This window comes from Parus major, chromosome 2 (assembly GCF_001522545.3).
Source record: "Parus major isolate Abel chromosome 2, Parus_major1.1, whole genome shotgun sequence".
Taxonomy (NCBI): domain Eukaryota; kingdom Metazoa; phylum Chordata; class Aves; order Passeriformes; family Paridae; genus Parus; species Parus major.
This window is the reverse complement of record NC_031769.1, coordinates 30,894,906-30,918,474: the sequence shown is the minus strand read 5'-3', so window position 1 is coordinate 30,918,474 and position 23,569 is coordinate 30,894,906. Positions and strand designations below refer to the sequence as shown.

The 23,569-nt window shown below is 36.8% G+C and overlaps 1 protein-coding gene across 1 annotated transcript in view; it reads right to left on the bottom strand.

The window, feature by feature from the left end:
* Positions 1–331: 331 nt before the first annotated feature.
* Positions 332–23,569, bottom strand: part of SP4 (Sp4 transcription factor) — a 27,878-nt gene continuing 4,640 nt past the window's right edge. Inside the window, exons 4-6 of the mRNA XM_015618551.1 lie at positions 5,913–6,141; positions 5,479–5,678; positions 332–3,971 (exon numbers count right to left, since the gene is read on the bottom strand). Of these exons, the coding sequence (XP_015474037.1) occupies positions 3,724–3,971; positions 5,479–5,678; positions 5,913–6,141 (677 nt within the window). The 3' untranslated portion in view covers positions 332–3,723. The remainder of the gene's footprint in view (positions 3,972–5,478; positions 5,679–5,912; positions 6,142–23,569) is intronic.

The following is a 23,569-nucleotide window of genomic DNA, read 5'->3' as shown; positions in this document are numbered from 1 at the left end:
TACCTTAGGAGATTTTTCCCTTTGGAAAAAAAAGAGGAAATATTCCTTTGGTGTATTTAGGAACAACCGTAGCGTCCATTAGCAAGAGCTGAACAAACCCCACAGAATTCATGCTGAGCTAGAATATGCTGGTTTAATTCCCTGCTGGGACTCTGCCAGTTGGGAAACGCTGACCAGCAAGTACAGGTCTTAATTACACAAATCCAGAAGCTGCTGCCAACCTTTCCCCATTGAGAAGCATTTGTTTTCTAGTGTTCTTCTTGATGAACAGATTATCATACAAACATAATTTATTGCTGCTTTATATGGTAAGCAATTAAATGAAGAAACCTTTTAAACTCAAGGGAATTTTAATAGGTTACTTGCAAAATATTATTGCAGGCAACAACTTGTACATGATTTTAGTTCCAAACCCACCAAAAAATTATACAAATCAGCATTGTAAAAGTGTCAGATTAATGCCTTACAGGCTTTGCTGGCAGAATTAATTTCTAAATTCTACATGTGGGGAAACGTTACTCTCATTTTTTTCCTTTTCCGTTTTTTTTTAGAAAAATTTACAAGTGAAATATTACTACAAAACTTTTTTTTTTATAAGGAATTTTTGCAAAACATTTACATTTTTACCATCAACTATTTTTCTGTTTCAAAATCATTATGTAGATTTAATACCCTATGCTGCACATCAATTCTTGCGGGATGACAATTCAGTGACATGCATAAAAAAACACCACAAGGCATTAAAATGAAGACTTAAATACAAATATTGTTGCAATAAAACAGTTATAAAATTGAAAAATAGGACCTAAACATCATGCTTACTTAACTTTGACAAATTAACTTTTTCTCCTAGATTACACACTTTTATTACTGCTCTCGTGAAAGAATGTGATAAATAATGACTTAACACCAATTGCTAATGTAATCGGCAACACATACACAAACCTAACCAAAGAAAGTATATTGTAAGAAAAAAACTATTCTAACACTGGAGTTCTACCATGGTAAATACACTTTGCACTGATAATTACAATAAAGCAAAATTTTTAATGGTGGCAAAGGGAATGAACAGTGAAATGCCATTAAACAAGATACTACTGCACATCTGTGCCCTATTACTTACAACAGCTATATCCCACTGAGTCAAATAAAGGACATTGAAATTTACGATCCTTTTAAGACAGAAAAGTGGATTCAGAATGGTATGCAGAACAGACTGGCAGAATGTTTCTAATTCCAGTGGTAAAATGTGCACCTGCTAACACAAGTTAATGTACTTGAGATGCTATGAAGCCAACCAGATTTAGATTTGGAAATATCTATAATAGGGATTCATTGCAGATTAAAAATTATTTCAGTTTCCTATCTGCATACATAAGTATGCATGAAAAAATTACATATGAAATGGTTGTGCAGAATGCTTGTAACTTCAGTTTACAAAACTGTTAACTTTTAGGAAATATGATATTAACGTTAGGAAAGTTCTTCTTTGCATAAAGTAATGTAGAGCACTGATTGTGAAGCATAATGATAAAATATATCTTTGACGTTTCATTTCCTTTATAATAAAATTAACAGTTAATACTACCTAATGTTCATCTGTATTAAATGTAACACCTAATTGCTTCTGACTTTTAAATCCAGATACATCAGTTAAGAGTACTTTAAATAAAATATACAAAATAATGTACAAAACCCAACTAAAATTTAAAGACTCTGTCACAAGTCTAAAAAAGCTTTAAGAAACTTGAAATTTATAACCACAGTGTAAAATTGTTTCTCTTTAATCTCAAAGCTTTTTATGTAAACTGAAAGTATAAAATACCCTCAGCTTAGTATTTTGCTACAAAGGGCTGGCCTAAAGTGTACACAGTGTAAACAATGGTACTTATTTTGCTTCAAAAATACAGAAAACACCACAAGATTGATAAATTGTTCAGATGAGAAGTATATGCTCTTTGGGGAATGCACAGGGTACCTGTTATGTCTCGCAAACCAACAGTTACCACACACATTCTTCCTTTCATAATTTGTAGGGGAAAGAAAAACATCTTATTTTTCTTGCACTGTACTTCCTTCAGTTACATTAAAAATATTTTCGGTGTATAAATCTCCTTAAAAACTGGTCACGAGAATTTATTAACAAGTGACTATAGATGTAAAAGGTTATATTTATGCCTAGGGGAAGTAATTAAAAATCCTGAGTATGAAATATTTGGCCATCTTTCCTCCTTGTACCTACTGGAATTTTCACATAGAAAATGCAATTTTTGTTGGGTTTTTTTTCTCTTTTTTTTTTTTTTTTTTTTTTACATTTTCTCTATATTCACTGTCACATCTGAAAATGTAATCAAACCTTTGAGACCAAAAGTCATGTCCCAAAAAGATGATAATATTTCTCTTTTCCCAGTTTGTTATGTGGTTAGAGGGTCAATATAAGACTTGATAGGCAACAGATATTTATTACCAGCCTACATATTATCCTGGACTAGAAAAAAAGAGACGGTAATATTTAAGGGGAAAGATAAAATGTTTACTTACTTATTTTCTTATTAAAATGTGACAATTAATTCTTTTCTTTGGCTATTAAGTCAAAGCACAAAGAACTCAGCACATTAACCACAACATAATAATCTAGTATTTACAGAGAGGAGACACTGGACAACACTCAGTTGTCTGATTAATTTCCATGAATTCTAACAAAATTAAAACATTCAAACACCTAAGGTTGAGTTTTCAAGATTCAAGTTATCTATGAGTTAGAAATGGGCCACAGATGTTTTAAAATACAGAATCATAGAACCACAGAATGGTTTGGGTTGGAATGGACCTTAAAGATCATCTAGTTCCAACCTCCTTGCCATGGGCAGGGAAATATAAAATGAAATGAATTACCAAAAATTGACACAATTTTTTTTTTCATTCTACATAAAGATACCATCAGTTTTGTAAATCTTATGTTAATATCTTAAGGTTTTATCTTTCCTACTGTTTACACTAATTCTACATAACCTAGCTCTCCACACGAAGGGAGGAATTAGAACTCACTGATTGTCATTTATACACACTACTATAATGTAGTAGTCAAAATTAATCTGAGGCCCACCTCAGAACCACTCTGCAGCATGCATCATCCAGCTGCTATTTGAGTAATTCCAAAATTTGAGAAAAGATGGCCAAAATTAACCGATGTGTTGTATGGACTGAGCAAAACCCCAAAATATATCCACTGTCATTCATCCTGTATTCTGTTTTGCTGTGCCTTATGGGAAAAGGATGATACCATGAAAATATTACAAATCTATGTTAAAAACAAAGTGCCTTCATCAAATGGTATTAATCCTAGTCAAGATCCACCCAATTTTACATTGACACTATCTGCTTTTATAAACACATTAACATACAGTGCTAAAATAGGGGGGTAAAGTTCACTTAAAATCGTTACAGAATATACAGACATATAACTAAAAAAGTACAGTATGGAAATATTATTCCTCTATCTGTTTATCCAGTCATCAATTTGCGCTGTTTGTATTTTTGAAATTTTTGTCTTGTTGCACCGGTGTACACTTCCCATGCTGACCCTCCAACCTGGAACATTTACAGAAGTCATGACTGAAAAAAAGATTTCCTGCTCTGTAATCCACTTTACCAGCCCACTTCCATATCCTGAAAGGTATGTAAACTTAAGTGCAGCACTAGGTGTCCATATAAATGATCCTTTCAGAATTCTTCCATGTTTGTTGAAACATTAGGGGTTGCTGGGTTTGAATCTTGAGAAATGGCAGCAACAGTGACAATTCTTGGAGAACCAAGAACCTCAGTAACTGAAGAGTCCAGTTCTCCTGAGGTAACAATAGCAAGGGCTGTTCCACCACCTTTCTTGTTCTGATGAGTTTTGACATGTTTCGAGAGATGGTCACTTCGCATAAACCTTTTAGAACATTCTGGGCACTCAAATCTCTTTTCACCTTTTTAAAAAGAAGAAGAAAACCAAAATGTTACTGAAAGAGAGCGCTGAACACTGCTTGACCATTTGAATCTCACCCTATTCTATTCAACATTCAAAGTGTCGTTAAAAGGACATGTTTTCTTTTCCATCTGACTCATTTCCAGGTGTGTTCTGTTCAGACACAGGCTTTTGGCCACTTACTCTTCACTGCAAACATTTTCTCAACAAGTATTTGCTATGCTGTGATTACCTGATCAGGAGTCTGAATTTCAGGACACCAGAGATTTTTGATAAACTTACATGAACCTACCAGTGCAAGGAAGGTAAAAGCACTCAGAGAACAACTTGGTAGCATTTTTTAAGAATACTTTTGTTATTTAGTGATGGGATAAAAAAATCAGAAACATTAATTCCAATGCTCCATGAAGATGTATGAAATCTACATCAAGAGAGACAAATTCAATTTACCAAAAAGTCCTGTCACTGTTCAAATGTAATTAGTGCTTAGACATCAGGTGCTGTAAGTTGAGGGAGGAGGGACAGGGAAGAGGGGACACTCTCTTGGGGCAAAAAATATGAAGGCTGATAAAATTTTCAGCTTTTAAAAGACCAACTTCCCATTCTGAACTGCTAAGAGAATTTGCTTTATCAGTTCCCACTTGAAACTCTAGGGAATTTCCCAAGAAGACCAAATCTGGTGCATGGACCAGGTTAATGAATTTCCTAAGGACTGAGCTAATCCAAGCGAGGAAACAATAACCCTGGTCCATGGCCAATCCTACGTGCCTTACCTAAATTTGTTACATTTAGATCAGGCACTAACTAATGTACATCAGCTATCTATGATGAAATGGTCGTCTTTTTCTAGCCTACATACAAAAGCTGGAACAGATCTCTTTTTATTTATGTGATTTTACAGTCAGCCTAAATTAATGAAAACTGGAATCTACTGTTGTGAGGTGCCTCAGGGAGGCAAAGAGTTAGTTTCAGATAAGCATTGTGAAAGGAGAGGCATGGCTGTAAGCCATGCATGTGAATTTTGACCCCCTGTGTTGGGGGATGGACATGTGAGCCCTGGATGAAGTTGTCCCACCCCAAACCCCTTGTGAAGGGCGGCCCAGAAGTTCTGATTGGGTTTGAGTCCCTGGGGGTTTCTCCCTTGTTGTGTTTCTAGTGGTCCCTGAACTCCACCCTGGTTCTGTTCCTCAAAACCTGTCACCCTGCCTTTGCTCGGTGCTCTCTGTCTCTGGATCTGAGTTGTTCCCATGCTGAATAAATGGTTTCATGAACAGAGACCCATCTCATTGGTGTTCCATGCTGGTCCCCAGAACCTGTGGCTTCCCTGGACATGATCCTGAGGTTGCAGACTGCAACAATCTACCTCTTCCTTGCTTATAAGTTACTTTATTTACATTTAAGGGTAGCTTTCAGCTAACTCAGTAAGTGAGACCCTTGATACCATTGTTTAACTATGGCCACTATGATTCAGACTTGCTGTACTATGGCTACAGAGAGGGATGACCAACCTGTGTGGGTTCTTCTATGCCTTTGTAACTCATCACTTCTTGTGAACCGCTTGCCACAAAAAATCCAGTTGCAGACGAATGGTCTTTCACCAGTATGCCAGCGCAGATGTGCCCGAAGATGAGATGTCTTGCCATAAACTTTTCCACATCCTTCAATATGGCAGATATGCTGTTTCTTTTTTCCTGGCTCATTGCTGCCTCTAAAAAGATCATATTTAAACAGATAAGTAGTTACATTCTAAAACATTACCAGCTATTAGGAGAAACATTTCATGCTAACAGAAGCAATTTTAATCCCCATCTAAGAAAGCCCACACAAATGTACTTTCTAATAGAAAGCATTAAAAATTTACACAATATAGGACAACTTCATTCCCAAATGAGGCAAGATGTGATAAGATGCTTAAATATATACTGATAAAAGTTACATTTACCTTCCTTCTCCCTCTCTGCAATTGGGACACGAGCAGGCAACTCTTCTCAGTCGCTTGCCAGGCTGCACTTCCTGGTCAGAAGCTTGTTGAGCTTGTTGAAGCTGCACTTGTGTTATCTGATCGGGACTAACAGCACCAATTGCTGCATTAGCAATGCCACCTACTGCTACGGTTACAGGAGCGATTGTGGCTTGCTGTACTTTTACTCCATCCTGTCCTTGCTGCTGACCTGTAAAACAAAAATTGTTTCAATAAGTGAAATGCACAAATAACCTTTATACATTTACATTAGGTGTAAAAAAATCCACCTAATGTTAAGTGAAGCCACAAACAAAACATTAAATCCAGCCATTTTCCTGAAGCACTACTTACCTGCTAGTTTAATGTAATTTGGTATTAAAACAGCACAAGATTGCAAATTACTGACTGATACTAAGAAAAATTAACTAGTTTAAAAAATGTATTCTTTTTCTTAAAAGATGAGATAGGCAAAATCTTACACAGAAATATTGTTCAGTCAATTGCCAATTAATATCTCTCTAATAACCTTGCATTCAGAAAACTACAATTAGCTAATTAGAAGTTGGTTTATGGTACTTACAGAATTGTCAGTTCTCTTACAATCTGTCTTGAATCAACATCGAGCCAGAAAGGAACTTTAGAATGAAAAAGAAACTTAGGACTAGACTTGAACAAGCTAACATACCAAAGCTTTCTTGAGATTTGCTTTGCAGGATTCTCTACTGATGATGGGGTAATGCTGGTTAGATGTATAAATAGGGGGACAAGAAGCAAGAGCAGGCCTGGGGAAAGAGATCTGGTGTTTGGGTTGATGACAAGCTATACAAGAGTCACCAGAGTGCCCTGGCAGCTGAAAGGGCCACCTGTACCCTGGGCTGCATCCAGCAGAGTGCAGTGAGCTGAGCGAGGGGGCAGTGACTGTCCCCCTCTGCTCTGCACTGGTGCAGCCCCACCTCGAGCACTCTGTGCTGGTTTGGGTGCCTCAATGTGAGAAGCACAACAAACTGTTAGAGAGTGTCCAGAGGAGGGGAGCAAGATGATGAAAGGTTTCCAGGGAAGGACTTACAGGGAGCAGCTGAGGTCACTTGGTTTGTTCAGCTGGGAGAAGGCTGAGAGGTGACCTCCATGCAGTCTACACCTTCCTCAAGGGAGGCAGTGGAGGGAGAGATGCTGATCTCCTCTCTCCTCTTTCTGGTGACTAGTGGTAGGATATGAGGGAATGGCACGAATCTGCAACAGGGGAAGTTCAGGTGGGACATTAAGAAAAGACTCTTCACGGGGAGGGTGGTTAATCACCAGAACAGCCTCCCCAGGGAAGGGATCAAATAAAATTCCAAGGCTGACTTGATGAACAAAGAATTCAGCCTGATTAAGTCCATTATCTCATTGGCTTTCTTGATCTGGAAATGAAATCTGGATTACTGGCTCGATATTAAAGCAAAATAAACTATATTCCAATATAGGTAAGAAGTGTAGTTTCTTGAACAACAAAGTAATATTATGTTTACTTTAAATGTTAGTAATACACAGACTTAGAAAATACATATAATAATCTAAATCTGACACAGAGATATGACTTCCAGCCACAATACAACAACACTGAACAGCAACCCTCCTAGTAACAGGAATGGGACAAAATGTAATTAGATACTGCCATTTTCAAAAATTCACTGCCTTAATACAACTGTGAAATTAAAATAAATACTATCTCCTTATTTAGAGAGTGCAACAGGCAACCAGAATTCTTCAGAGCAGAATACAATATTTTAAGACATGAAAGTCCTCAGTATTGAAATATTCATTTAAAATGTAGAAATTCCTTGGGGGATAACATGATTCAGAGATATTTGAATGGGCTTTAATGATTTCTGTAGCATCCACAACAGACTACACCAATGGGGATAAGAAGGCTCTCTCTGAAGCCTGAAGTGCCCAACTACTGAGTGAGTTGACACACAACCCAGCATGGGACAATGACTATGTCATTCCTGTGATTGCTGAGGGGCAATAGATGCTTGGACAGACTATCCTGTGTAACACCATGCTACCAGCCAGACACGAAACCTAACACACACCACCTAACACCACCACATACATGCACATAGGTTAGGACTGAAGAACATGATATACAGAGAACCTCCCAAAGTGACTTGATTTGTCATCTAAAGGCCACTGCTGGCTACAGGAAATATAATAAATCTTGTTTCTGCCAAGGTCAGTACCAGGTTATTTTTACCTGAAGCATTTACCAAATTTTCCCAGTATTCTCCCTTAATTTGTGACTGGAAGTTGTAACTGATCTGCCTAGATATGAATAAACATGAATTCCTTGTCTTCTTAAGGCCATAAACACTGACAGACACTGAGTGTTTTCAGTTCTCTGAAAAGAACAAGGACAAGCCCACAAGAGATAGTGTTTGAACTCCACTTGCTGTTGGGCAGACAGTATAACAAACAAAAAATCTAAAAGGATTCTGGTATCAGCACCAAAAGAAAAATAATTACAGGCTTAACCTTGAGTGCAGAGTCTTCATATGCTTAGGACAGAATCAAGACTTTCTTTACAGAACAGCAATGTACTAGAAATATATTTATTTCCCATACTTTAATGGGAAAGAAAAGCACTCATGATACTCCTTGAGGGAAAATATGATAGGGTAAAAAGAACATCATGATATAAATGCAAATAGTAATATCAAGTACTTTGGTGTAACAGTAGCTGAAAAGAATACTAGAGCTTCCAAAGAAAGTGCTAGTCCTGGGGCAACTCCTTGTTAGGCTGTTAAGCTGTTGGAACACTGACTGAGTGCTATAAACAGCCACAGTCAAAAAAAGGCTAATTTGTTTTTTTATATCTAATGCTTATCCTAATATGATAATGTTAACATGATAATGTGAATGCTTGTGGTAAAAAACAGTTGTACTTTCTGGTGAGGCAAAGGTAAAGGAAAAGGAAGAACTTGCCCAATGTGCAGTCTTTTGCAGAGCACATTCCACTCTTCATCTGTTAAACATACCCAAGGTGCAAACTCCTTTAACTCTTAGACCAGCACTAGAAATGAAAGGTCTGTGAATACTCACTACAAAAGTTAAAGATGTAACAGATATTGTGATCCACTGCAGCCTCCTATTATATTTTCATTTTCAGTCACATTTTTGAGTACATTGTTAAGAATGATACTAATTACAGTCTGTTAGAAAGATGACTCCACCTATGTCACAAAGTCCTGTTGGAGCAAAGAAGTCCCGAGACCTAATCAGTCTGTGGTCAGAACTCAGTTGAAGAGGACAATTATCTTTCTCTCTGACTTTCTTGAACAGATATTAAAGTTTCAATGCAACCTTTCCCTGGGCTGCTGTTCTGAGGTGACTTTATGATGTAGTATCCTGAAAAAAATAAAGAAAGTATCCCCATCGTCTGCAGTTTTGCTCAGAAATGGGCCCCGCAGCTCTAAACTTCGCCCAGAGAGACAAAGAGAGAGAAGGGTAGGGGAGATGTTCACCATTTATCTGCAGAAACTTCATTTTTACTCCTCTGAAATACCTTTTCTCATAGACTGGGCTGCCTAGCACAGACAGCCAGAGAAATATAAGGCACTCAGAGTGCTCTTGGAGTTCACAGCCCTGTAGCTGGGAAGCGAAAACGGAGAGGTCTTTACTTTTAAAGTAGTTTCTAGTTCATTAGCTGAGACAAAAGGTTTTTCTCTAGACTGTGACTTCTTCAGAGAAACTGTTCAATGGTGCTCTGGTCCAGAAGACCAACACCAAGAACCCATGCCAGTAAACCCTAGTGTGGAGAGGCCCACACCCCGCCCACCTTGGATGCTGCCTTGACAGCTAACCCAAAAAAAGCCATACCTACAAAAACGACTTTAGACTCTGAATCTACCATCTCTTCAGAGCAACCAGAGGTTTTATTATTTGATATTATTAATTTTTTAATGTTTTTGAGTACTTTGCTCACTAAAGAAATAGGGTTTTTTCTGCTTCTCTTGAAGAAAATTTATCTCCTGAACTGGCTGGGGGAAGGACCACTTAAATCTACTTTCTAAAGAGATCCCTTAAAAGTTCCCTCCCTAAATTTACCCTAAACCTAGATAGGTACCAAACCAAGGCTTTTCAAGCAAGATGTGAATTGAGGCACTTGAACCCTGAGGAGGATGACTCCTTTTCTCATCCCATGATTACTGGTTAATATTCAAGATATAATTCTAGGATATGACTAATCCATATTAATAGAGAAGCCTCTAATTTCTAAAAATCTAGTATATTTTGCTGATTCCATATGAACCAATTTTCACTGTCCAAGTAATGAAATGACCAACTAAGCAAGGGTTTTCTGACACCTCAGAATATCAAGTACCACTGCTGGCACACACCTTACCTTTCTGAACTTTCCTTCTCCCATGTGAGGACAGGGCATATCTTGGAACACAGGATACACACTACTGAGCTACAACCTTACTCTATTTATTAAACATAATACAGTGACACGTTTGAGTAGAAATTCTTCACAGTAACTGTAAAAATGACAATAAAAATACAAAGGGGGCAATGCCAAGTAAGGTTGCTCAGGCAGACAATTACATTCCCCACATGGTTTCAGTTAAACAGTAATTAGGTGACTGCTCTTTAGATAGCATTAACTAGTTACATTTTCTAATATGCATGTTGATTTTTCTTCTTTAAATTAATCACATGGAGTCACTATTTTAAACTCCCTTCCCTTGAACTCCACTTACTAAATTCAGAACAGAAGGTTCTGAAGCCCTCAAAATATCATACAAATTGTCTTATTTGAAGAGCCAGGCCACAACATTCAATAAGAAAATCTAGTAAAAGAGTAACTGAAGAAAGTACACATACACAATAAATATTCTTTGTCAAAGATTTATGCAGCTAGAAGAAAACATGATGAAGTTCAATAATGTAATTACTGGACTTAATTTTTGTTTTGAACTCCTGAGAGGGCACCCCAACAAGTTAGCACACTACTAATACACAGGGTAGAAATGTAGCTATTCTCATTTTAAAGCAGTTACACATAAAAGTCTTTGATCTTTGAGAATAATGTGAATGTATTTTAGACCAGTTGAAATATCTTTTCTCCTGAAGAAAACTAGACATTTTTCACAAAACAACTGATAGAACATGCCCAAAAATCTCAAAATGAGTCTGATATGGGAGTCTGACTTGTATGGGATCTTTTTTTAAACTATATACTAGAATTCTACTTTTTTAAACTATATACTAGATCACAGGGTCTCTAACTTTTACATCACTTGCACTTATTAAAGAGGAACTAAAATAAAGGGAATATAAAGGGAAGATAAAATAATTTAATTATTTCTTAAATCACCTCTACCGAAGAAAAGATCCTGAGAAAACTTAATATTGACATGAGTTTATCAGCAGCCTACTAAATTAAATGAGGGCAACTTCTAAAAGCTTGAAACAGAGAGGATTTTTCAGTTGAGAGGATCTACGTCTAAAGTGGCTTCTTGTTTGAAAAAAAAAAACCCAAACCCAACAAACAAACCTGCTTACTCTAAAAACAGGTGGTTGAGACAACAACATCCATACAGGAACAGAATGATCACTTGACACTTTCTAGATGGAGAAAAAAAGTCTTATTAAAAATATTCCTTTCAATGTCTTACTAGAGGCATTAAATTCTATTTAAAGCCTTCCAGAAATGCTGCAAAAATCAAGAGACCACTTGAAATTGCTTCTTCCTGACATACTCCAAACCACAAGACCTGATATCATTACGTTTCACCATTCACAATCAAACCCTTCAGTAACAACAGCTCTCATGTCCCAGCACAGGTTTCAGAAAGAAGTCTAAACAAATCACTACGTGAGTGAGCAAAGTCACACTTCAGTTCATTTATGCTATTCTTTATGAACTGTGAAAGCTGTCACCTCACACTGACACCTGCTTTTGGAATAGAGAAAGTTTCCTCAAGTTCTAATAATTTCTTTAAGAATGATTTCTGAAATTGTGAAATATCTTTATTTAAAAATCATTCCTGAACTTGCCTATGTCTCAGATTTAGTGTATGTTGTCAGGATATAAAGTTACAACCAAATGTTACAAAATAACACTGATACAAAGTAACATTGATACTCAATTGCATTTAATTTCCTCTCAGGCCTAAATTCTCTCTTGCTATTGGATAATAACCATTTATTTGACCATAGGACAAAAGGCATACAGTAAGTACACCTGATAGAGTGTTTACAAATCAAGTGCAACAGAAGTTTCACTTATTGCAATATTACAAGTATGATTATGACTGAATAGAAATTTTTAAGCTTCTCAAATAAAAAAACCTGCATGATCTTGGTCACTAATCTTTCCCATTTAAGCCATTAAGAAAATGCATTACTTATTAACACGAGATACAGGATTATCAAGATAAATGATTGCACATCCTTTATTCTTCAGCATCACTTGCTCAGCTTTCCAATTTTGTAGTAAAATTCCATCTTAGCAAGTAAAACTCACATATACTTTCCCATACATGAGTTTGTAACATATGCAAGAAAATTTAACAACTTGAAGTAATTACTGTGAAACCAAGCCATACACACATAAATCACAATTTCAGTTAAAAATTGATTTGCAAAGCTGTAACAGCACTTGAATGATTTAAGAAAGCTAATGCATGGTACCTAAAAAGTACTTTTCAACAGAGGGATTGGCCACCAGTTAATAGGCTGGGCCATCCACTGTAAGTCAAACCAAGCTCCCTTTTACCACATGCTACATCTACTTTGCAACTCTTGTTCACCTGAAGTAGCAGGCACGAAAGACTACTCACTGAGGCAAATAGGGCAGAAGGCAAAAAAAGGACTTATCTTTATTGATCTACAAAAATCATGAGAGTAAAGCATTAGAAAATTGTATCACGGAAATAAGAGAAACAACTAAGAAAAGGATACTTCTAAGTTCTGGTACATAGTTCCTCAGAAAAAAAATGATGTATTTCCTGTTGCTGTTGTGCAACCAATGACAAGAGTTATCTCAGTAGGGTGCACCTTACTGCAAAAATCTGAGAAATCAAAAAATCTGAGAAACACTTTGCAAAATGTACCTAGAGCTACAGTGGCTAATGCAGCAAAAAAGAAAATTTTTCAACTGCATATTCTAAAAAGCAAAGAGAAGGTTGCAGTTAGAATCCATAATTCAATGTATATTACTACAAGACAGCCTGCAGAGTTCAAAAGCTCTACAGGCATCAGAGCTGATGCAGCAACTCACCCATTCACAACTCACTGATATGAAACAATGGGAAAAAAAGTGTCTCATCTTCCCTTGCCTTGCATACACCAGGTACTGTAAGCTTGAAAACATCCTTTAATTTTCTTTTTCCACAAAGGCATACACATAATTTATACTAGGATAATATCTATATACTTTATATATTTATTTATAATACAATATATATATAATAACATGTCTAAATAATAGAATGTAACACTTTGATTAAGTGATAGACAAGATTTAAATATTGTTTAAAATGTGTGTCAATATAGTTAGAGATCCTCTTTTTTTTTTTTAATCTACTATGAAGGTTTCATGCTGAAAAAAGAAGAACAAATCATATTTTAAAATTACATCTATGTAAAGACAACACTGAATTTAAGTATTTACACAGAAGATGATGCAACTCTGCTCTCTCTTCTAAACAGAGGTTAATAAAGATTGATGAAGAAACAATATGTGACAAAAGAAAAATTCCCCATAACAGAAACTGCAAGCACTGATACAAGGGACCCACACATCCTGTAGAGAACATCAGTCTGGAGCGAGGAGAGGAACTGGATTCACCCAACTCCTACAAGGGTCATCACAAATCACAGCATTGTGTCCAGACACTACTACAAGCAGAAAGTTTCCAGTGCAAACTGCAGCATCAAACAGAAATCTGTTTTTTCTACCTCCTACAGGGGCACTGCAGCAAGTTTCTATCTTTTGTCCATGGCTAACTTTGTCAAGATTTGTAAGAACTTGTTATACTCCAAAAGCTTTTTAAGCCTCAAGGTGTTGAAAAATTACTGAACAGCATAATAACTATGCTTAACTTCTGTTGAAAGCACTGCTTCAAGAGTGAAATTTAAGGCAACAAAGTTTGAGGGGATTAAGCATCTTAAAAAAGATGAAGTTTGTTTCCTCTAGTTCAAGAACTATATTGGTAACACAAAATCAAACCAATGCCCCAGAAGTCTCACCAAGTTACTTTAATGATTTTTCAAAAATGTAAGGCTTTACCCAAGTGCTTTAGGACTACCTGAGGGCACTTCAGTACTTTGAGCCAAAAAATAAGTTTTCACAGCTGGTAGGACCTTTCATTAAACTGAAAGCAAGTTTACTTTTTAGTACTTTATTAAATGTAGGAAAGAGCTACCACAAATACAACACAGAAAGACCCATATAAAACCAATAAAAAAATCAAACACTTGAAACAGTTTCACTTTGTGAAACTACAATTTCACAAAATTTAGTCTTGAATAACCAACTGGTGGTTTCAGTTAAAGCAAGGCAATGTCTCTGGTTGTTTTGGTTACTGTGACTTAAGATGAAAAGAAAATATGGTCAATTAATTAAGTATTCTAAAAGAGGAGATGGAATCAGAAAAGTAACTTGTTATACTAGTGAAAAGAAACCCTTTAAAAAAAATTCTTGATTTTCATCATTATAGAATAAAAAATCAAAAAGAAAAGTATATTTAGGGTGAGTCTGCAAGAACACTTCACTGCAGATAAACACAAGTAGTTTCCTGCATGCTGAAACTTAGAGCAACAGCTGAAAAGCCAAGTACCAGCTGTGCTGCAAAGTATCAGACACATTGCATGGAAACTGGCAGCAGATATAAGAAATTGAGATTCTTAGATTTACTTTTATGGAACATCTCCCTCTCCCTCATTCCCTTGCCCCAGTTCTCAGGTTATTCTACAGCTTATTGCCACAACACAATGTGGTCCAGTTCTTTCCTTCAATTCTTCCCCCAACTCTTAAACAGGGGTAGGCCTAGAAAAAAACCTGTGGACTGCCAGTCTCCACAGTCTGACTAGAGAAGCTCAATACCAGACAAATTGAAACAAAATAAAAATCCCAAAACAAAACAAAAATCAAATGCTTATCTTACACACTCCTGCCATATGGCAACAAAAACACATGCTCAGAAAGTGTCATTTTCTGCATTTCCATTCAATTTATGAGTATTGATTGCCATGAAGTAGTAATAACTGAATCTTGAAAGGACAGAAGGAGGCTAACACAAGAAAATATAAGCTAAGTACTCTATTTGGATTTTGGGAGGTAGGCTGGGGGCTTTTTTGGGTGGGAATTATGGGGTTTTGACCATGCTTTAGCTGGCTTACAGATTTTACACTTGACTAGAAGGTTCATGGATTTTCTTAAAGTAGGTATTTTGGCTATATGAAATGTATGTTGATCAAGATAAAGTAAATATTTTTTTAAAAAAGGCAAGGTAATTAAAAGAAATTTAAAGGATATTATCAGGAAAAAACCCAGATTCATAAAACATTTTGAAAGATCTTACACAGCAAGACTAAACATGAGCCACAAGCTTTGGTTTTATTAACAGCCTATGGATGAATAGGCTGACCAATATGAAAACTAACCTGTTTATTAAAGATGTAAAAACTGAAACTTTGTTATAGCCTTCATCAGGCAAGGATGAACAAAACTGTATTATAGAATCCCAAAAGAAGGGCCACATAAATCTGTGAGATCCAAACCCATAAAAGTTCTGACATTTTCTGTAACACTGTTTTCATAACTGTTTACCTAGTCTTGTTTTTTGGGTCAGAACAAACTGAAAAGCTTCATGCTTTTGCCAGTTACTTCCTGGTGACCAAAGAAACAAGAAAATCAAGGTCCATATTTCTTAAACCTCGGTATTTTTCTCAAGGGAAAAGCAGTCACATCATCACTTTTTCACTATAATTTCATTATAATTTCATCACACATCACTATAATTAAGGAAACTCAGGTTTTTACTTAACATGTATCCCAAGGGGTTTTCTGGGATATTAACTGATAATTCTCTCTTTACAACAAAATAATACTAGTCTGCCAACCTGTGAAGATTAAATATGCATGTTGGAGTGATACAGTTTTCCCAATGACCAGCTGATCAAGGTGTATGACTGCTACCAATTGTCAGCAGCATTAAACATCAGTGGAGACTCTACTGTTAGGAATGGATGTATCCAGAAATCAATATAACTGTATAACCATGCCCCAAACTAAACTAAGCATAAACTAAATTAAGAGATGCTACATTTCTCAAGAGACTACAGATGTCCAGAGCTATTGCTTTGCTGAAAGAGTCATAACCAGAGGAAAATATTAATTAAAAAAATTATACTTCATTATGCAGTCCTGACTACTTCCAAAGCTACTATGCTATAGCATATAAATCCAGCTATTTCTATTAACTAAATTATCCCTTAAAAATAACTGACCACTAAAAAAAATAGTTGTTTTTCAATAATCATAGAACATCTTGAGTTGGAAGGGACCCACAAGCATCATCGAGTCCAACTCCTGGCTCTCCACAGGGCAACCCCCAATAATAACAGTTTCACTTGAAATTAATACTCCTTAGAGCACCCCATTCCATAAACAGCTTTTTCAATAATCACCACTGCTATTAAAATGCTTTTTAATATATTAAAACAGTAAGAAATTATTTATTTCATCCACCAGCTCCAAAATCATACAAGACTTAGAACTCCAAAATTTAAGTTACAGTGAGGAAGCTGTTGAAATGAGATTTTGAATATGCTTCTTGTCTTTCCCTCACACCAGGTGGTAATGGAAGAACAAAAAGGTTGGTTTAGTGCAGATCTAAGTATGCTTTAAAAAAGAAAAAAAATACTAACAAGCTGTTGAAGATGTGCCATATCACTCTACTCACTTGCTTGGCATTTCATGAATAAAAACCTCAGCCAATTCTTTTCCTGTTCTACATGTTCCGATTTCTGACAATAGGGATTGAGAGAAGGGGTAGAAAAACCCAATATTCTCAAGAGAGTGCACCTGTATCGATGACACACAACCTAATATGGAAATGCAGCTTTACTAACCTTCTACTTTGAAGACTTTAAGGCTTATACTTTGTTTTTGAAGTTTATAGCATAAAAATAGCTCATTATAAACATATTTTACATGGTAATTATGAGCAAAGTTGGTAGTTGAAATGGTTCCCCTTCTCACTTGATTTTAGAAGCAATGTGAAGTTATGTCTTGCTACTCACAGGTCAGACAGAAAAGACTCATTTTACTGAGGTGTATTTACTGGGTTATTCTCCATTGGCACTTTATCTGAACAGGCAGATTGTACATTCCTTAGGCATCAAATTCAGAACCATTATATTGACACTTTTATGTTACCATCACCATGGCAAATGTTTGTTTTCAACTGCAGTTTGTTGTCAAACTGTTTCTGCCATTGTATTGAATTTCAGTATAAGAAAATCCTATAACCAAAGTAATTTTGTCATTAGGAGACTAAATACTCCTCCTGTAATTACTTTGAAACATTTGAAAAATATATAATATTTAGAACACTGTGGTTCTGAACAATTTTGAGCTCAAGGCAGCCTGAGAACAGTTGTGACCTTTCATGACTTTGGAAGAAGTATGCTACACTTCTATACTCCTTCCAATTATGCTCTCAGAATACCAAGTTACATACTACGAAGTGAAAAACCAAGACAGGATCCTTTTTTGTTTGTTTGGGTTTTTTTAATACAGCTCAGTACTTTGTACTTATCTTTTTACTACAGATTTCACAGCTTGCAGCTTGTTTATTTCAAGATGTCTGCTGCATCTTGCTTGTCAATGAAAATCGAGTAAAACACTGCATGTTATTTAAAAAAAAAATAATAAATAAAGCAACTCCTATCCTTCAGCTCCTTTGACTTCCACCTTTGGTGTTTATATTTGCCAGTTTTCTTCCATGTAACGTGGCTATGTATGTATTGAATGAAGCCTTTTTGCCTTCTTACCACCTACAGGAATCCCTTCTTGAGTAACTACACCACTCACTGAATTCTGTTTCTAGACATATTCACTATTACCTTAACACAAGAGGAGCCCCACGGGATGTGTTGTCACAAAAATGCATTTTCTTTCATTCAACAATGTAAGTGTAATATTCTAGGACTCTAGACTAAACACCTTCCCCTCCCCCAAAATCTAGCATACATAATAGAGAATAATAGAAGACTGTGAATAGTATGAAAATGAATCAGGTATTTTAAGTTTTTATAATAGAGGAACTTAAGAACTTTAAATAAAAACATGTCTTATGCAACAATTAAAACAATATATTGCAGACAAATACTGAATGCATAAAAAATCAGGCAGACTCAGAAAAGACAAATTCAGAGAAAATAAATCCATCAAGAACTATTAAACTTGTTTTAAAGAAAAATCCCACTTTTGGCTCAGAAATATGCAGATGACTGAATGAGGGAAGAGAATCTGACCACTGCTCTTGGATGCATCACCTGCAGTCAGCATGAGACAGGGTCAGAAACACTTTTCTTATTTTCATAGACTCACAGAATGCTTTGGGTCATATAGCACATTTAAAGATCATGTAGTTCTGATCCCCCTGCCATGGGCAGGGACATCTTCAGCTAGATCACACTGCTCAAAGACCTACCCAACCTCACCCTGAACACTTCCAGGGACAGGGCAACTACAACCTCTCTGAAAAACCTGTTCCAGTGTCTCACCACTGTCAGAGTAAAGCATTTCTTCCTTATGTCCAATCTAAACATACCCTTTTTCAGCTTAAAACTCTGCCCCTTGAGCTGTTACTGTGGACAGGTCTTGGTAAAAAGTCTCTTTCTGATAAGATCCCATTGTATATCTGGAAGGCTCCCAGAGCCTTCTGTTCACCTGTTTGAACAGCCTCAACTCTCTCAGCCCATCTTTACTCAAGATGTGTTTCAGCTCTCTGATCATTTTCATGGCCATCTTCTGGACCATCTCTAACAGATCCATGTCTATCTTCTAGTGGGGATCCCAGCACAGGACACACTACCACAGATGGGGACTCACAACAGTGGCAAAGAGGGAGAGAATCACATCCCTTGAACTACTGGCCTTGTTTGTTTTCATGTGGCCCAGGATAGAATAGACTTTCTACAGGCTGCAAGCATACGTTGCCAGTGCATATCTCATTTTTCATCTACTAATATCCCCAAGTCCTTCTCCACAGAGCTGCTCTCACTCCATTACTTCATCATACAATTATACTGAGATTAGGGATTGCCTCATCACAGGTACAGGACCTTTCATTTGGCCTTGCTGAAGTACAATGAGGTTCACATTGGCCCACTTCTCAAGCCTGCCAAGACCCCTCTGGATGACATTCTTTCCCTCAAGCACAGCAACTGCACCACTCATTTTGGTGCCATCTTTGGTGCAAATTTGCCAAGGGTGCACAGAATCTCACAAGATCATTAGTAAAGATACTGACAGTATTGGTCCCAGTACAGACTCCTGAGGGACATCATTGATTACTGATCTACATTTGGAGATTGAATCATTGATGGCAACTCTGAATGTGGCCATCCAGCCACTTCCCTATCATCGATAAAATCCGTATCTCTCCAAGGCTACCGTGAGGAACATGTCAAAAATCCTTACAATGCGTCATGGCAGATGAAGTAGATTATTATCAGCAGCTCTTCCTTTACATACTGATTTAGTCACTCCATCACAGAAGGCCACTGGATTAGTCAAGCATGATTTGCCCTCTGTGAAGCCACATTTGGTGTACATTTGGGACAATGTGTTGGCTGTCTCTAACCACCTCTGTATCCATATGCCTGGACAAAGCTGCCAGGAAGTTTGTTCCATGACTGTACCAGACACAGAGATGAGGCTGACTGGTTGGTAGTTCTTAGAGGTCTACTTATTATCTTTTTAAAGATCGGTGTGATGTTTGCCGTTTTCCAGTCACTGAGTGACATATAGTTAATCTAATCCATTTCTTTCCTCTTTAAAGAATTGGGTAGAATGATTCAAAGTCCTCATCAAACTTTGACCCAGAATGACAGTCATGTCTAAACCATATATCGAATCTTAGAACTGCAAGTCCTAAAACGAGTGACTGTCACACAAGAAGAGTTAATAAAGACGGAAAGGGAAGGGAAAGCCTTGAAGACAGGCTGAAGCTAGATGCAGACAAGTGGGAAAATGCACAAGAAATCCGGAGACCTCAAGGTACTGACAACTTGTATAACTATTAGTCACAGTGATGTGAAAGTATCTGGCCAAAGAGAGAAATGCCTTAGTAGCACATTAGTACAGAGTATGAAATACAATGGCAAGGGTCACTGTATTTTTAAGTACCCCAATAAGAGCATTTGGAATTGGACTTCCTCGTCATTAAGAAGTATATTGGAGACCACTGCACACCCCTACAGTAGTCTTAAAACTCTCCAGCTTTACTATTGCCAGACTGTTCCACTGAACAGAAGTCATTGCCCCAGGTTATTTGGGGTGGATGAACTCCAAATTTCCCATTTCAGGCCATGTCACCACTCATCTTCAAGAAAAAGGCTTGAACTTGTGTTGCAAGGTGATGGAATCTGATGACTTTTGCTTAAAACAAGTAAAAATCTTGGAACAAGTATACATAAAATACAAATATTATTTTTCAGTATTTTAAAAAAAAAGCATCTAATTCACTTTTGTATGGGGCAAATACCTCCACCACGATGTAACAAAAGTACTCTAAGACATATAATTAAGGTAGATATGAGTTTGATCTATTACTTTATTTTTTCTCATAAAAAAGAAGAATTTTTTTATGAGGGACAAAACAAACAAAAAACCCCCAGAGAACTCAGCAAAAAACCCCACCTACCAAAAGGAAACTATTTTAAGAACTGTATATTTTTCTTGAAATCAATTAGTACTAAAAATCAGTTTCCTTCACATAGTCCCTTATATTGTCAATTAACACATCTAGATAAATTGAAGGACCTGAAAATAAGCTTTAAAGAGGCAAAAGACCTTATTTTAAAAAGGGGCTGGGGACAGGAATCCTTTGAACTTATATCTGCAACTCTCACAGCAGAAGCACTGAAAAAAGGCAAGGGTACTCTGTAGTATCTGCTTTTCTCCAAGATCATAGGAGCTAAATTCAGGAAGTTGCCACCTATAACATTCCAGGCTATCCCCTTCCACAGGGAACCATGTGCAAAACAACAACTGACAGAGCAGAGAAGAAATACTTAGTGCAGAACTAGCTTGGTAAAAAGACTATGACAGGTACTGATCTCATAGCAAGGCAGGTATTAGTAGATCCCTGAATGTTCAAGCAACCACAGTGGTTTTTATGTAGCCTGTTGTTTGTCTTCCTCTTAATTAAACAACTGTTTAAAGACCTGGTTTTAACACTCAGAAACTTGGATGAGAAGATTAAAAACTTTCTTCTGTACATTTAATTATGCCTTTGACTGACACTTAATAAAATTTAATGGAATCACAGATTGGTGTAGACTTTAAAGGACCTCTGAAAAGCATCTGGTCCCATCACCCTGCTCAGGCAGGGCCACCTAAAGTAAGTTGTCCAGGATCATGTCCAGACAGTTGCTGAATATCTCCAAAGATGGAGAGTCTGCAGCTTCTCTGGGCAACCTGTGTCAGTGCTCAGTCACTCTCACAGTAAAAAAATTATTTTTATCATTGACATTGTAGTTTTCCTTCAGGTCAGAAGGTGAAAGAATGTGAGAACTTCTTTGCTTTGCCTTGCTTTTTGACCAGACGCAATATATAACCCTACATATGCTACTTACCAGGATCAGTTTTTGAACGTTTTACTGAAAACATAACAAAAAGCCCCCAAACACACTTATGCATCTTGCTAGGTTTACAGTAGGACAAAGGTTATGAAGGGTAGACAAAAATATAATATTTACCAGAAGATTTTAATGTTTTTCTTCACAATGTGAAATTATCCTCTTTTGGAATTTAGAATCTATTTGACAAAACAACAAGAAAATCCCAACAAAAATCACAACTCCCCCCATTTATCAAAATTTTATATAAATTAACAATTCTGTTATAATTTTAAACTAAGTAAATTTCTGCTTTACTATTTCATTTGCTACGTAAAAATTAAAAAAAAAATGCTTAAACATCTCACTGTGGAAATAACTAGGAAAACCACTGTTCATGGAACAGAAATATGACACAAATACAAAAAAATGTTATTTATTGTGATTTTTTTTATTGTTATTTTTAAAGGTTTTTTCCTAGGAACTCAGCTGGCTTGATTGAAGGGGTTTGATTGAAGGACAAAGCAACTTCTCTTTCCTAACAAAGTTAGAGCACCTGAATCAATGCATGGGATGAGTTCTTCACTCAGCCTTCTCCTTAAAGTTTTCTGGACATCCTCCATACAGCTTGTTTCTAACACCTACTTCTACTGCTCTTTTGTGGTGAATGATCTACTTGTGGAGAGTTCAGCTTACTTTCAAGATACTTCACACTGGCAAGCTCAGGTACTGCAGAAAAGAAATACAATCTGCAGATATTGAGGAGCTGTTTGCTTTTCAAAAGATTTCCTGTAATGATGCCTGGGAATAACAGAAAAAAACATTTCAAATAAAAACCAGAAAACCTGAGGAAGTTAGCAGCCCTGATCAAGTCATTCTGTTTAGGTGGCAAGCAAAGTTTAGATCTTAGCATGTTTGCAATTTTCTATTTCATAACCATTCTTTCCTTGGAATCTTAATACAGTACTAAGGACTGCACATCATGTTCTTCATTTTCCATTCTACCATGTCTCCAACTCCCAGAGTGTAGAATAAGGAAGTTTCATAGGACAGAAACAGAGATAAGTAAAAGAAGGAAATTACAATTAATCTTGCATTCACAAAGCTTATTCTTTCTCCATAGCATCAAGTCCTGGGGGAGTAATAGTACCTCATTGACAAAGGAAAGGAAAAAATGTCAGAACACTTATAGGAGTGGAGCACCACTTGTATGGGGAAAGGCTGACAGAAATGGGGTTGTTCAGTCTGAAGGAAAGAAGGGTGCTGGGGAGACCTTATAGCACCTTCCAATACCTAAAGGGGCTACAAGAGACTTGAAGAGGAACTTTATACAAGGGTATGTAGTGATAGGACCATGGGGAATGGCCTTAGTATGAAAGAGGGTAGATGTAGATTAGACATAAGAAAGAGGATTTTTTACAATGAGGGTGGTAAAATACTAGATCAGATTGCTCAGAGAGGTGGTGGATGCCCCACCTCTGGAAACATTCAAGGCCAGGTTGGATGGGGCTCTGAGCAACATGATCTAGTTGAAGATATCCCTGATCATTGCAGAGGGGTTGAACTATATGACCTTTAAGGGTCCTTTGCAATCCAAACTATTCTATGTTTCTATGATTCACTGCTGCCAAAAAATTACGGAAACAGCTGTAAGGCCACCTGGGAGCAAGGCAGGAGCAAGTGGGCACAATGAAGAGGAACTCAATGGTGACAAAACATAGTCCAGTTAACATACAAACACTCTATGACTAAGGCTTGGTTTGTCCAGGACCATACTTGTGATTCATTGCCCT